Genomic DNA, 16,688 nt, shown 5'->3' on the forward strand with positions numbered 1-16,688 from the left:
ATGCGGAACATATTTTCATATCAACATTTAAAAGGGTGATAGGTCGCCAGTTTTTTTTTAAATAAAACTTAGATTTCCCTTCTTTTGGGATACATGTAACAATGCCTTGTCTTTGTGAAATTGATAATGAGCCTTCTTCAAAGCTATAATTAAAGGAATTAATTAAATAGAATTTAAGGTCATTCCAGAAAAATTTATAAAACTCTGCTGTATACCCAGCTTCTAACCTTTGTTCTTCTGATAAACAATTGATAAAAGAGTTATTTTTATTGAAAAACATATTTTCATGTTCCATTTTACAAAATGCATTTTTAGATGAGTATAAATTTTGATAAAATTTTCTCTGTTCTTCCAATATTTTGAATTGATCAAAGATTCATCTCCATTCTCATTGATAACTTTAGGGATAATTTTTTCATTATAATGTCTTTTTCTAAATTACAAAAGTAGTTTTTCTCCTTCTGCTTCCCATTTTGCTTTTGCTCTTGCAATTATTCCATTTTTTTTTCTCTTAATGTTTTTAAACTCTCCTCTATGTTTTGAATTTCAGTTTTTAGTTCCTGATCTGGGTGTAGGTCATATCTGTTTTGTAAAATGTTTAATTGTTGTTCAAGTTCAGATTCTTCCCGTTGATTTTTTTTTATAGGAAGTATAAGAGATAGTTTTCCCTCTTATTGTACATTTTAATAACTCCCAAAATATATGGGGGTTTACAGATAATTCTGTTTCTTCCCCAGTATCTGTATTTGATAGGTTATATTGATTAACAGTGTCTGATATACACTTTTCAATGTCAGCCACATAATAAGTATCATGTAGTAAGCTATTATTAAATTTCCAAGTACCCCGCCCCCTTTCTTGGTTATAAAATTTCAAACTGAGAGAAACAGGAGAATGGTCAGAACGATAGCTAATATCTATATCAGATTTATTTACTAAGGATTCAAAATCAGTGGATATCAAAAAATAGTCTAAACGACTTTGTTTATGTTCTGGGCCTCTCCATGTATATCTTTTCTTGTCTGGGTTATTTGCTCTCCAAACATCTACCAAGTCCAAGGAGTTCTTTATTTCTATCAGTTTAGTATGCGCTTTGACATTATTTTTTGTTTTATAATTAAGTGTATCAATTTCATAATCTTGAACTACATTCCAGTCTCCTGCCATAATTATTGACGAATTTTGAATATTTGAGATTACCTCCTGTACTTCTGTGAAAAAACCTGGATTATCATTATTTGGGCCATATATACCAGCTAAAGTTATTCGATACTCATGAATGGTCATATCCAAAATTAAATAGTTTCCCTCTTTATGTTTGTATTCTTTATGAACAATAACTTTGAAAGTATAGCAACTCCCCTGCTGTGTCCAGTGAACGAGCATAAATAGGCCTGATATCCCCATTCATTTCTCCATTTATTTTCTCTTTCTTTTGTACAATTTGTTTCACATTAAATAGTTATATCATATTTTTTATTACATCTATCAAAAATATCTCTGCGTTTAACTTCTTCCGACAGTCCCCTGCAATTAAGAGCCCCTATAGTAACTGCCATAGTACTAAAATATTAAACTAAGTTGTATATATGCATATATACATGTATATGTAATCAAATAAATCAATTGCTTAAACAAATAATAATTGTCAATAAAAGATATGAAGACAAATTTAATCGATATATCAAATTCATAGGCATATTCAAGTTGTACAGCATGAAAACAAATAGTTTTCTTATCCCTATTCCCTGACACTGACAAGTTCAACCTAAACATAACAAATCTTATGCATACAAAACTGTAATAAGTGAAAAAAAATATTTTTGAAATAAATAAACCCCCTAAGTTGAACCCCACAGAGGTGATTCCCTGTGCTGCCATTCAATGTAAAGGACAACAAAGACATACTATGCTCTCCGGTTCTTTTCTTTTTAGCTTGAGAATTTTGAAAACTACAGTTTAGGTAATTTTGTCTCATGTAAGAGAATGAAAATTTAAGGGGAAAATGATTGAACAAAATAACAGAACACACCCTTGGCATGGATGTAAATGCGTTACTGGAATTACCTTTATCCTTCACTATAAGGAAGCTTTTATTGAAATATTTCAAATGAGCCTACTGCCGGATTTGTATATACATGTGAGTATGATGCATGCATTGCAAAATAGAAATTGTTTGCAATAATTTATAAATTTTGCCAAATCGCGGTCAAACAAAAAGTTGTTGTTGGAATGTTGCCAAGTTGTTCTTACCGAGCTCCCATATTTATGAGTCTAGTACATGTCTGTGACTATTGTAGTGAGTGGTGATTTCACCTTAAACACTTTGGGGTTACAAGAAATTTTCAAACGCATGGGGGTCGCCATCTTTGTTATTGCTATAATGAACTTGGCCCAGTAGTTTCAGGGGAAAATGTTAATAAAAATTTACAAATTTTATGAAAAATGTTAATAATTGACTAGAAAAGGACAATAACTCCTTAGGGGGTCAATTGACCATTTCGGTCATGTTGACTTATTTGTAAATCTTACTTTGCTGAACATTATTGCTGTTTACAGTTTATCTATATCTATAATAATATTCAAGATAATAACCAAAAACAGCAAAAATTCCTTAAAATACCTATTCAGGGGCAGTAACCCAATAACGGGTTGTGTGATTCATCTGAAAATTTCAGGTCAGATAGATCCTGACCTGATAAACAATTTTTACTCATGTCAGATTTGCTCTAAATGCTTTGGTTTTTGAGTTATAAGCCAAAAACTGCATTTTACCCCAATGTTCTATTTTTAGCCGTGACGGCCATCTTGGTTGGTTGGCCGGGTCACGCCACACATTTTTAAAACTAAATACCCCAATGATGATTGAGGCTAAGTTTGGATTAATTTGTCCCAGTAGTTTCAGAGGAGAAGATTTTTGTAAAAGATAACTAAGTCTTACGAAAAATGGTTAAAAATGGACTAAAAAGGGCAATAACTCCTAAAATGGTCAACTGACCATTTCGGTCACGTTGACTTATTTGTAAATCTTACTTTGCTGAACATTATTGCTGTTTACAGTTTATCTCTATCTATAATAATATTCAAGATAATAACCAAAAACAGCAAAATTTCCTTAAAATTATCAATTCAGAGGCAGCAACCCAACAACGGGTTGTCCGATTCATCTGACAATTTCAGGGCAGGTAGATCTTGACCTGATAAACAATTTTACCCCATGTCAGATTTGCTCTAAATGCTTTGGTTTTTGAGTTATAAGCCAAAAACTGCATTTTACCCCTATGTTCTATTTTTAGCCATGGCGGCCATCTTGGTTGGTTGGCCGGGCCACGCTACACATTTTTTTAACTAAATAACCCAATGATGATTGTGGCCAAGTTTGGATGAATTTGGCTCAGTAGTTTCAGAGGAGAAGATTTTTGTAAAAGTTAACGACGACGGACGACAACTGGTATATACGCGCTAATAGTGTTATTTCACCTGTAAGGACACATAATGACCACCAGAGACAAGAACATTATTGAAATTATTTGTTTAAAAGGTGCAACGTAAAACTAACGTATCATAAGCGAATAAGGAACGAATAAGTAACAGGATATCAGTCGGGCGCTAAAACGGGTACATACGCGCTGATAGGGTTATTTCCCCAACAGACTTATTATAAGCGAATAAGAAACGAATAAGTAGCAGGGTACCAGTCGAGCGCTGAAACGGGTACATACGCGCTAAAAGGTTTTTTTCACCTGTAAGGACCCATAATTACCATCAGAGACAAGAAACAAATTGAAAAGATTTCTTTTTAAAAGGTGCAACGTATAACTAATGTATTATAAGCGATTAAGGAACGAATAAGTAACAGAGTATCAGTCGAGCGCTGAACGGGTACATACGCGCTAATAGGGGTATTTCCCCAACAAACGTATTATAAGCGAATAAGAAACTAATAAGTAGCAGGGTACCAGTCGAGCGCTGAAACGGGTACATACGCGCTAAAAGGTTTTTTTTCACCTGTAAGATCCCATAATTACCATTAGGGACAACAAACAAATTAAAAAGATTTCTTTTTAAAAGGTGCAACGTATAACTAACGTATCATAAGCGAATAAGGAACGAATAAGTAACAGGGTAACAGTCGAGCGCTGAAACAAGTACATACGCTAATAGGGTTATTCCATCTCTAAGAACCTATAGTTACCACAAAGAGATGTATAGAAAAAAAAAGATTGAAAAGTTTTTTTTAAAGGTGCAAAATATAACACACGTGTTATTAGCGTATAAGAAACGAATTAGAAACAAGGTATTAGTCTAGCTTCGAAACGGGTACACGCGCTAATAATAGGTTAACTTCCCCTCTTCGAACCAAGAACCAACTACAGATATACGAAAATAAAGCAATTAAAAGGTTGACCGAAAAAAAAAACCAAATAACAGGATCGGTCGAGCATAAAAAACGGATACATATTAACGTGTTTAAAGGGTACCATCACCTCAACAAAATAAAAACTATTACCAGAGATAAGAATACAAAGAATTAAAAAGGGAGAAAGATATTAAAAATCGAATAAGTATAACGAATAAGGAATAAGGAATAAGTAACGAATAGATAACTAATAAGGAATAAGAAATAAGTAACGAATAAGGAATAAGTAACGAATAAGGAATAAGTAACGAATAAGGAATAAGTAACGAATAAGAGAAAAGTAACGAATAAGGAAAAAGTAGCGCATACGGAATAAGTAACGAATAAGGAATAAGTAACCAACTTGACGTCCATATGATTTAAAGCTTCGCATATTGTATCGAAACCTGTCTCGTGATGCCTTCTAAATATTAAGTTATTTATTTTTTTATGTCGTCGGGTTCTTGTCTCATTAACGTTTACTCAAATCTACTTTTATTAAAAAAAGAAATACGATTTGACAATTTGTAAGATAATGTGTTTGCAAATGAGGGTGTGGGATGTTACATTAAGAACTATTTCAATATGAATAATTTATAAAAACGAAAAATGGTCTGGTTCATGAAACCGTAACCCATTACTGAGACCATCAAACTAGATTTATGCATAAACAAATTGTGTACAAATTGATCCCTTGTGTTACAAACTTGACGCTAAGAGGCAATTGAAATCAATAGCTGTATTTCTTAATCATTAATTATATATAAAAATAACCTGATTTTCGGAATGTCCTTAGCTATATAAAATAGATAATCAAGTGTTTTTCTCAAAAAGCTGACCACAGAAACTCCTACATATAATTTGACACGTTTCCCAATTTATGTTTGTAGTTAGTTCGAATTCTGTAGTTAGCTCGAATTCTATTAATAAACTGTGTTCTCTATTAGCAGAAACAACTAATGAGTTCTCATGGACTAAATGAAAAGAGTTAATTTGAGTGTAAATTAAAGAACAAAAATATGTAATGTATCTGTCAATCATGTCAATATGCATAATAGCTCATGTCCTAAAGTTAAGTAAACCTTATTGCATAATGCAATTTGCTTTGTTATTATTACACTTTGTGTTAACCTGCCAGGTCTGAGTCAAAAATAGATACAGAGGAGCACAGATTCATGGTCCTCAAGCTAATAAGCAGAAATGAAAATAAAAAACACCATGAAAAGACAATAAATGCATTGAGGATCGACTGATGCTTTTAGCCAATGTGACTTATTGGTAGTTCTTGTCTTGCTGATAACTGTAATATGTTTGTCTCGTTCAACAATATTTTTAAAAACTTAAATTTTTTTTAAAAATGAAATGGCGTGAAATATCACTAAGGGACATAAACGTCTATAAAGGGAGCCGAGCAATTCTAAGGGGACATTCAAACTCATTAAACAACATTGATATCAAACTGACAATGCCATGTCAATAAATATTCAAAATGCAAACAATCGTATAAAAACCAGAACATAGAAAGCCATACGAACCCCAATATAAATCGGGGCTAACCCAGGTACTCAGAAGGGTAAAAGATCCTATTCCAGAAGATCTATAGGAAGGAATTGTAGTAACGACAATTGGAAACTCATCCGTGGACATCTGTTAAATAGATATTCTTTAACTCGTGCCGGTGTCCGTCAAATTTTCGAGGCGATGCATTGCAACTTTACCACTTGTGACTTTTGGTTTATTAACTTCATTGGAGCAGCAATTCCCTACCAATGAAATCGTTATAGTAAATGCCAGCTCTGGAATATCGTATCAGCTGGGAAATACTGGAATACTGCTAACATAGAAACGGAAAGTGTACTATTGTGCAGATAAACGCATTTCTTTCGTCGTAATATTTTTTCTCAACTGTCAATTTCTAGACGAAAGAAGTCATCCTCGTATGAATAAAGGAACAAGGCGACTAGAAGAGAAGCAAGGATGGTTCCATGAGAATGCAAATTGTTATCGAAAATCAAATCTAAACTTAAATAAAATATATTGCCGCTACGAACATTTTGTTTCATCGATTCGGAAAAAGAGGTCACAGAGGTAATCGTCCGATATTAGCAAAATTTGTATCAATCAAGGACAAAGAAATTGTGCTAAAAACGGATACAAATTAAAAGAGACACAATTCGGAGTTAAAGAACAGTTTCCAAAAGAAATCGAACAACTACGAAAGCCTTTATACCCAGTTGCAAAACAAGCAAGAAAAGAAAAAAGAAAAGTACGTATGGTAAGAGACAAATTGTACATTGATGGTGATTTGTACAAACCAAACACTGAATGAGTTGGAAACGAAAATGTACATGATGTTTTGAGTTTAATACAGCGGAGAAATATAACACAACAATACGAAAGATCAACAAATGAACCTCAATTATCGCAGCTTGAAAGGTTTCCACGTGTTCAAACAAGATTTTACTACCAAACAGTAAAGAACGCAGACTATTCGAGAAGATATACCTAACAATTAACAGTGTTTTAAACATGAAACCAAGATATTCTACTTTAAAGAGAAAAGGGAACATTACTTCGTTAAATTATTGCTTTGCTATTAAACATTTTTAAAGACAATCCGGTACATGTATATATGTATCTATGAAAACCTCTTGTTTCACCATCGCTGTGACAGAGGGTTGATTTGTTGTTATTGTTTGCTGTTATACCATTGTATCCACAAAGGTTTTACGGAATAAACTTAAAACCCGTTTGTCTTGTTGGACATATTAGTTGATAGGCCTGTGCCTGTCCCAAGTCAGATTGTAATTCAGTGGTTGTCGTTTATTTATGTGTTACATAATTGTTTTTCGTTCATTTGTTTATATAAATAAGGCCGTTAGTTTTCTCGTTTGATTTTTTTTACATTGTCATTTCGGGGCCTTTTATAGCTGACTATGCGTTGTGTGCTTTGCTCATTGTTGACGGCCGTATGGTGACCTATAGTTGTTAATTTCTGCGTCATGTTGGTCTCTAGTGGAGAGTTGTCTCCTTGGCGATCATGCCACATCTTTTTTCTTTATATATATTCTGACCATCGATGACGGGTTTTCACCTAAACAGATACCCTGGGGATGATTATAATGTTTGCTTGGTTGAAATTGTCACAGCATCTTCAGATAAGACGACTTTTATAAAACGATCCAAGAGACGACGAACGCCAAAACCGGAGTCAAGCATGTGACAACAGAAATGGTTCCAACAAAGACTAAAAGTTTGAGACAAGTTCCCTCTCCCGTTTCTCTTAAAATGTAATTGATAGAAGTAAAAAGTTTAACCAGTAAAATATTATTAAGAAAAGTACAAATTAAATAGTTTGTAAATCAACAACAAAATGATATATATAGAATAGATGAAAGCTAATGAACAGTTTGCAGGCCTTTTACAGATTTTCAAAATATGTAGTGAATGTATAAACGTTTATTACGGCAAATGATTTTTATCGTGAATTTAATATTCTTAAGGATTGCTCTTATAGTAATTGTTTTCGGAAACATAGCTGAAAATTGTATCCGAAAAGTAAAAGTAAGTAGTGTTCATCAAGGATATGTATACTTAGTACTTTAAAAATAAAAAAATATACTCAAGCGCCTAGCTTCCTTTTCTAATAAGCCAATGACGTTATTATATTCAAATGAGAAATAACCTGGTTTTTTACCGAAACCGTCCAATTGCTTTTTTCAGAAAACTCTTGACATTATTTCTGAGAAAAAATTAAGCTACCAATTATGTGGGATACTGTCATTTACTATAAATTCAGTTGCAGACCCAAATTTGGTATCAGAAACCTGACAAAGCATTAAGGTAAGTGACTTAAATTATTACAGTGAAATGTTTCTCTCGAACTTATAGAAAAGTAAGGTCGATATAAGATTAAAACATGCTAAACACTATTTTTTATTTTATTTTTGCGCATGGATTTCGACTGTTAAAAAGAAATTATACACACAAAAACCGACAATTAAGACTGAGAAAAACTAATGGTAAAAACGCAGTTTATATCTTTGTAAAGTAAGAAATAATTATAACAAAGAATTTTTTGATTTTGAATAGACAGTTGAATATACTGTATATTTTTGACAACTGTGTGCTGACTATGTGTGTCTTTGGTATGTTGTATTGCTGTGTTCTGTCTATTTCGTTCTTTTTCCTCGGTTGTATTAGTATTAATGTAAGGAACTCACCCTTGTTAATCAAGTCGGTATATGTGTATAAACGTATTTTAATCGACATATGAAAATGTCATACGATATGCAATGTAGTAGAGAGGTATATTTCTGTTGAGAAATGAGAAATTGATAATTGGAAAGTTGAAATCATAACCTTTGTCATAGAATTAAAATGTAGGATATTTAGTGTCAGAATATCATCAAATACCACGAACATCAAACTAAATAGCTTTGTAAGGTATTTTTTCTATCTTTATGTCTTTAGAAGGTCCTGTATAGATTTTGCTTTTAACAATCTGAGTACGAAAACAAGTTGGCAGTTATAGTTATTTAGACATAAACATATTTTGTACACATTGTATCACTTTTATCATTATGTTATATTCATGTTAACTTATACATGTTATACATATATACATATATAAATAATAGAAGTTTTTGTTGCCGCTTCTAATATTCGTTCTTTTTTTCCAGAGTATTGCTAATAAAAGATTGCACAGATCGTAACAATGTTAAGACTACAGATATGTGTGATTTTAGTGTCATTTGTTTCAGCATTCGATTTGGTACGTATTTTGTTTATTACGACGCATTTCTACAAACTTATGTTATTGAAAGTAATAATACTAATAATTTGTATTTTATACTGAGTTATTCATATGAAAAATTTAACTTTGGATCCTTAAGTTTGTTGTGCTTAAATTTAACACATTGACATTTTGATTTAAACCTTCAAATCTAAATGAAAATATTCAAGAATGTTAATTTAATGATGACCCCAATCAAAATATGTTATATTAGAAAGATCATTTATAGTTAATTTGTTTTTAATTCCAGAAATTTGATTACCAGATTAGGGAAGGGAAGGCTAGATTTGTTGAAAATATAGAAACCAATCTAGGAAAGAATATAGTTAAAATCCATACTCCAGCACACAACGATGTTCTCGAATCATACCTTATGCAAGATTTTCAAAAGGTTTGTAATCAAACTAGGTCAAAACATATTGCCAAACAACAAATGGGCAAATATGCGAACTTGTTTGGTATGCATGGCGGTCAGCGATATCACATATATCGACGCATTCAATGTCATTGTTAATTGGAGAACAAAATCAACTACATCTATTCAAGATGACGAAAAAAGATACTTATAATATACTTCCTGTTCGAAATCTAAACTATGTTTTAAAAAACGAATATTTCTTCAGATATTTTATAGATTATTAAGTACGGTTGTTTATTAAAAATGAAATAGCTTATTGCAGTAGTTTACATACATGTATCAATTCAGGTAAGATCATAGAACGACTTTTTAAAGTATATTTGAATCTATATATGCCAAAAGCTAGTGTACCTGAATTAGTGAGTTGCTCATCATGGCGAAGGATGTAACACAAACTGTGAAGACAGTTTAGGTTGACAAAGAATTGGATGGAACCTCGGGAAGATTATCATTATACATCACATATATGCAATGCCATATTTTAAGACGTTCGAATTCAAAATTTGCTTTTCGGCATCTTCTATTTTAGTTCTAATATTTATAGATTATCGTTGGTCATCTAAACGAGATTATTTTTCTCGCATGAGCAATTACGGCGAAAATAAGAAAAGTTATTGAGTTGAGATGACCAATGGCAATCTGTTTATCGCTATATATATTCTATCCAAGAATATGTTGTTAATTTCATTGACGTGCACACTTAGTTTTCTAGCGATAATTTTTCATATCACTCTACCGTGCCGAAGAAGGAAATTGTCAGTCAGTAGGATCAAAGGAAAAGTTCGTAAAATAGCATTAAATTTATATATATATATTTATACTAGTTTATGTTTTATGTAAATTGTGTTAGTACTGAATGACAATTAGCTTGGCAGAACCGGATTGACCATATAAAATGTGTTAAAAAAACTTAGAACATATTAAGAAGGACTAAACGGGTCTGGTTTAAAACATTTAAAACGTAACCAGATAAGAATGGCCGTTGTTTTATTTAATATATGAACATAAAAGGCTAACAAAATGTATTATTTATAGGGAAAGCAAATCAGATGTCTTCCATCTTTACGTCAATGTAGACTGCGGGATATTGATAGAAAGACTTCATCTGATGCTGGTAAAGTTACAGAGTCATATGTACACAGCTGGGTATGTATAACCTTACAAAGAAAATGAAACATTGAGCTTAACGAATATTGAAATATTTGAGAAGCCTTTTGACAGACGTATAGAACTTTTTAAAAGGCAAGTAACATGTGGAGTGTTCCTAATGGAGCAATAATGGCTCATATTTCTGAAACATCATAGTTCTGATAAAATTCTTTCCTGCGTCGCTGATGGCTAGTGGGTCTAGTAACCACTCAAATATGTCCATCTGTCTGTTTGTTCGTCCCTCCGTCCGCCCATCCATAAGATCTTGTGTAACACACTTTCGATATGTTCCTTACGTCGTAACTACAATCCCCTTCCTTTTCATGAATGTGACCTACCGAATTAGACTATTTACCGGATTTCTAATCACATAAGCAACACGATGGGTGCCACATGTGGAGCAGGATCTGCTTACCCTTCCGGAGCACCTGAGATCACCCCTAGTTTTTGGTGGGGTTCGTGTTGTTTATTCTTTAGTTTTCTATGTTGTGTCATGTGTACTATTGTTTTTCTGTTTGTCTTTTTCATTTTTAGCCATGGCATTGTCAGTTTGTTTTAGATTTATGAGTTTGACTGTCCCTTTGATATCTTTCGTCCCTCTTCTTTCAGCAAGTTTTCTTAGCTTCTATTGAAGGGAATGATTATATACTTGGTCTGCAACTTAATGATAAGTTATCGTACTATGAAATCATGTTTATGTATACTGTGCAGTCACTTTCTGTTTGTGGATTGGTTATAATTTTTCTTGACTTGTATGGAAGGGAATATTTTATTGATTTTATATTTGGTATTTAGTTTGTCAATGATATCGATCAATTACAGCGCGTGAGAAAGATTTAGATCTGCCTTGCAGGCACTTTTTTCCCGATAGTACACATTTTAATAACATTCATTGTAAAAGGAACCCAGACCTAAGTTACAACTAGAATAGTTACTTTAGGATCCAGGTAGATCAAAGTTGCCCCCAACTTTGACATGGAGATAAATCTTCTGATAAAATCTATCTCTCCGATATGTCTGTTTCCGCAGAGTGTCCCGGTAGTTCTCTCCAAGTTCTTCGGCTTTTCTCCACAATATTATCAGACTTCCCGGTGCCCTAGTACTCCCTTTGTGTTGAGGTGGGGATTGTCCTTTAGAATATTGTTGTAAAAACGGTAGTGACACATCTCCATTAAAGTTTATGACCCCTTCTGTAGCCATTTTTGTGCAAAATTTCAAAACTACAGATATAATGAATAATAGAGATAGGCCATTTTGTACATATACCAAGGGGAAACTTGATGCAAAGCATTTTTATTAACTGTTTATTGCATTTAATAGAAAAAGAGTACTTTTTGGCAAATAAACCAAGACTTGTATAGAAAATCCACAGCCTATATTACAGAGTATTTTGTTAAAACAATTTGAAACATAGATTACTCACTTGCTTTTCTACGATGTGCTAGTGTTTATTTTTTACAAAAAGTTCTAACCAACCTGTAAATTTAATTATTCCTCGTAATGAGTCACTAAAGTCGAGCGCACCCTTAAAGGTGTACTTGATTTGGTTCCATATTTTTATTTGTTACCACAATAATAAACTTGTTTTAGGGAAATCAATGCTAGCAAATCGGCAAATATGAAAGTACAAGGATAAAGGCTGTGGATTTTCTATAAAAATTCCATGTGTTTAGCATTGAATCAACACAAGTGTACATATTCCTTAAGACAAATATGAAGTGTACGCGGATTTCACTTTACCCTACCAGCTCTCGAGGGGTTCTTCGGATAACGGAGGAATTTACCAGTACATACATACATACAGTCTACATACAAATAATCTTTTCTTTAAAGTTTCTCGGCTTGTATGGAAGAGAGATTTCATATTTGGTTTGCACTAAATGCTTGATAATTAAGACTTGTAGCGTGTTTTCATCTGCTATGCAGTCACTTTCTGTTTGCGAATAGTGTTAAATTTTACAAGAATCATTGTACAATGTAATTTTCGTCAAATAAAAGGCAAAATTATGTTATGCTTCAGAATACATGCAGCCTCAATCAATAAAATGCAGTTAAATGATGGAGGTCTATATCTGGCATTGATATTGTTTAAAGCTTTTGTGACACGATCTTTGTAGATTGTGTTTTATGTCCTTCTGCGACGATTTATTACGCTTTTTGTACCTTCTATTATTTTGCAAAGCATTGACTAATACTTTCGCAGTACATATTTTCAGAGGAATCACCAAACAACAAAATTCCATATTGCACGGTATATGCATTAAGTTGATTAAATGAAAATAAGATGTGGTATGATTATTATCATGCACGTTCACTTCAAACAAGTTAGAGTTTTGTGTTGCAGAACAAAGGCACGAACAGCATATCAAGCACCAATGCAACAGTGATAAAGGAGATGTATTATGTTGATGGCGAAGAAGTAGTTAACACTGTTGAACTGGGAGAGGACTTGAGGACATTTTATGAAAGCTTTGAATATCCTCTTTACATTGAAAAGAACATACCCAGTGACGCTAAAGTACTCAACATAGCTAGTTCTTCTGGTAAATTTATATCAATATATAACTGATACAATTAAATAAAGATATCAATATAATGATATAAATAATGAATATTAATGTCGTCTATCTCAAATAGTTTTATTAATACGTTAAACATTATAGAACCAAACCACACAAATATATATACGTAGTTTTCAATTTAGACTTGTTTATATTTTTTCGTTTGGGCTTGTATCATATTTTCCCTCCGGTTTATATGATCCGTTCGTCCTACATTGACTCTTAAAACTCAAGAGTCTATCTTAAAATGAGGGTACATTTTAAATGGCCTTCGAAATACCGTTTCGATCCCTAACATCACTGAAGAGACATTTATTGTCGATATCCGGATCTGGTGTACAAAAGTATTAACACCTTATGTTTGTGGCATAACATCGTGGCCACAAGTTAATTGTTTTCTGTTTAGCATTAAATTTATATTAAGATCCATTTTGTTACATCTTGTTATCAATTTTATTTGGCAATCGCCAATGGCAGTCAGCAGGGTAAAAGAACATCAGTTTTTCGACCTGTTAGTCAAATGCGTTTTGTTTGAATATACTTTTTCACTTTTTTGGTATTTTGGAAAATGTTATTTGTGCTGTATTTTGACCCTTCTACAACGATTTTTTTTATACATGCACACGTATAAAAATTGCGGTTTTTATCCAACGCAATCATAGGTTTGAATGTTGTTTTCAATTTAGACTTGTTTATAGTTTTTGTTTGGGCTTGTATCATATTTTCCCTCCGGTTTATATGATCCGTTCGTCCTACATTGACTCTTTAAATTCAAGAGTCTGTCTAAAATTGAGGGTACATTTTATATGGCCTTCAAAATACCGTTTCGATCTCTAACATCACTGAAGAGACATTTATTGTCGAAATCCGGATCTGGTGTACATAAAAGTATTGACACCTGATGTTTGTGGCATAACATCTTGGCCACAAGTTTATTGTTTACTGTTTAGTATTTTATTTATATTAAGATCCATTTTGTTACATCTTGTGATCAATTTTATTTGGCAATCGCGAATGCCAGTCAGCAGGGTTAAAGAACATCAGTTGTTCGACCTGTTAGTCAAATGCGTTTTGTTTGAATATACTTTTTCACTTTTTTGGTCTTTTAGAAAATGTTGTTTGTGATATATTAAGACCCTTCTACAACGAAATTTGTTTTACATGCACACGTATAAAAATCGCGGTTATTATCCAACGCAATCATAGGTTTGAACGTAGTTTTCAATTCCGACTTGTTTATTTACATATATTTATATATCTTGAAAACAGTACTTATTCAAGTCATCGCGATAAGTTTGGCTTACAACCACATTCATATTAGATTCACCATTAGTCATTAAATTTCATAACTAATATCAACTATTTTCTATCAATTATGTCAGTTTGCAAATGTCTATTCTGATTTCAGGAAGACGGTTCAAAAGGGAAATGCAGCCACTGAACAATGATTGCGACGGACAAAATCCAATAAGAGTTTACGGTGTTGATTCCGGAAGATCATGTAACTATCTTAAGATATGTGAAGAGTAAGTATTATTATCCTTAGTTTTTTTTGGTTCAACATGTGGATAGGGGATGCGTTTTACATTTCATGTTTCGATCCCGGAAGGGATTGTTTTGGCGGGCGGGCGGGCGGTTGCCAAACAGTGTCCGTGCTTTAAATCATGAAATGTTCAATCAAATCTTTTCAAATTCAAATATGTTGTTCCTGATGACAAAATGGAGGTCAAGTCAATGTTGATGATTGTCACTTTTACCGTTCAACAATTATGTTCTTTGTGATATTGAAAATGTCAGGCTACAAATAAATGTTAAAAAATCAGTTTGTTGTATAATTGTATTTCAAGAAATTTATACATATTATTATAATATATACATATATACCAGCAGCTGATTGCTAACCTGGGCAATCGGTGGAATATTACAGGATGCATCAAGAAAAGCTTGGTTTCTTGGTGTAACAATGTAACAAGCATATTTGATGAATAAATATATAATGTTGTTAAAAAAAAAATCAGTTTGCTGTTACTCTGACAGTTTCTTAATTTGTCATATTCTAAACAACGAATCATGAAAATGAAACTCTCTGGTGTGCATTTAATGAAACATTCGGTTGGCCAAAGATTTTGAAAACTATTAATCAATTCTTTAAGAATCTCATCTCTTTCAATTAAAAAGTTTCGTTATAACATCTCATCATTTAACAAGATTTGATATCTTCCATCATCAGAAATGTTTTTCTATTTTCACTCAAACAAATTGCAAAACACTGAAAATGTCTCTTTTTTAATTTTAAATCATTAATCAAATTACGCTTTGCAATACAACTGATTCGATATTATCAATATAGTTTAACTGAGTTTCATACTTTCAATTTTGTTGGGGCCTCGGTGTCCAAGTGATCTGAGAAGGCGAACTACTGTATCTCTGACCAGTCAATACTGATATTGTGAGTTCGAATCCTGCACGGAGCAGTTACCATCGATCTCAATCATTATTTACTAGTATTGTCAGTTTTTATACTGAAGGGACCCGGTACTGAAGGGGCGGTTGGTCTCTTCGGGTACTCTGGCTTCCTCCACTTATAAAAACTGACCGCCACGAAATAGCATAATAGAGTTATAAGTGCCTTTAAACATCAACCAACTAATCAATTAATCAATCAATAAATCTCGCATTTGTTAATAATAGAACACAATTCTATTGATAATCCTTATTGTAAATATATTACCTTCTTTATGAGATTCTTCTAATTTTAGGGTCGCAGTGGTAAACGGAAACAGGGTATTCACAGATTGTGGCAATGTACACATTACATCACCGCTTGCATATGTATGTGTATGCTGTCCATGCGTTACTGTCATCAATCCAAAAGGAAGCGAGTGTACATGTACAAAGATGGGTTGATCAACTGTTAATGACTTATCGAAGGCGATTTGTATTAATTTGAAGATGACTTAGAAAATAAAGCATTTGATGTTTTCAGAAATTTTGAATTCTTGTTATTTTGATTTTATATAATCAATTATTTACCAGATTCCGATAGTGTCAATTCCAATACCCTATAATTCTGTATACCACATCAATACTCTCACTTTAACTTTTAAATTATTGAAATGCTCATTTATTTGTAAGAAACAATTAGTACTGCAAACAGAGTTCATTTTTTTTAAACTTTAATGGTCCGGAAAAACACACACCTAAATTACAATCGATGGAAAGAGGAAAACGTGTACAATAAGAAAAGTTGGGTCGTAAAAATCCAGAGTGGTCACAATTTTGTGAAATTGAGGTCAAAGGTCAGACTTAAAAATATCAACATTTCAACCACAAGGACAAAAAGGAGAAATATTCTGATATTTATTC

At 32.6% G+C, this 16,688-nt stretch overlaps 1 protein-coding gene across 1 annotated transcript; it reads left to right on the forward strand.

Annotated features, from left to right (window-relative positions):
- Positions 1-8,103: 8,103 nt before the first annotated feature.
- Positions 8,104-16,311, forward strand: LOC143064341 (uncharacterized). Its single transcript, XM_076237106.1, has 7 exons — positions 8,104-8,242; positions 9,082-9,173; positions 9,445-9,585; positions 10,648-10,758; positions 13,106-13,304; positions 14,731-14,848; positions 16,082-16,311. Exons 2-7 carry the CDS (start codon positions 9,117-9,119, stop codon positions 16,227-16,229), a joined length of 774 nt encoding a protein of 257 aa, XP_076093221.1. The 5' UTR covers positions 8,104-8,242; positions 9,082-9,116; the 3' UTR covers positions 16,230-16,311.
- The last annotated feature ends 377 nt before the right edge of the window (positions 16,312-16,688 follow it).

Source organism: Mytilus galloprovincialis, chromosome 2 (genome assembly GCF_965363235.1).
Source record: "Mytilus galloprovincialis chromosome 2, xbMytGall1.hap1.1, whole genome shotgun sequence".
NCBI lineage: Eukaryota > Metazoa > Mollusca > Bivalvia > Mytilida > Mytilidae > Mytilus > Mytilus galloprovincialis.

What these genes read in the sequence shown, in the direction of transcription:
- LOC143064341 (XM_076237106.1), top strand. Translation starts at nt 9,117, where the DNA reads ATGTTAAGACTACAGATATGTGTGATTTTAGTGTCATTTGTTTCAGCA. An exon ending in AGTCATATGTACACAGCTGG is followed by an intron (nt 10,759 to 13,105) that starts GTATGTATAACC and finishes TTTGTGTTGCAG; the next exon opens with AACAAAGGCACGAACAGCAT. An exon ending in TATCTTAAGATATGTGAAGA is followed by an intron (nt 14,849 to 16,081) that starts GTAAGTATTATT and finishes TTCTAATTTTAG; the next exon opens with GGTCGCAGTGGTAAACGGAA.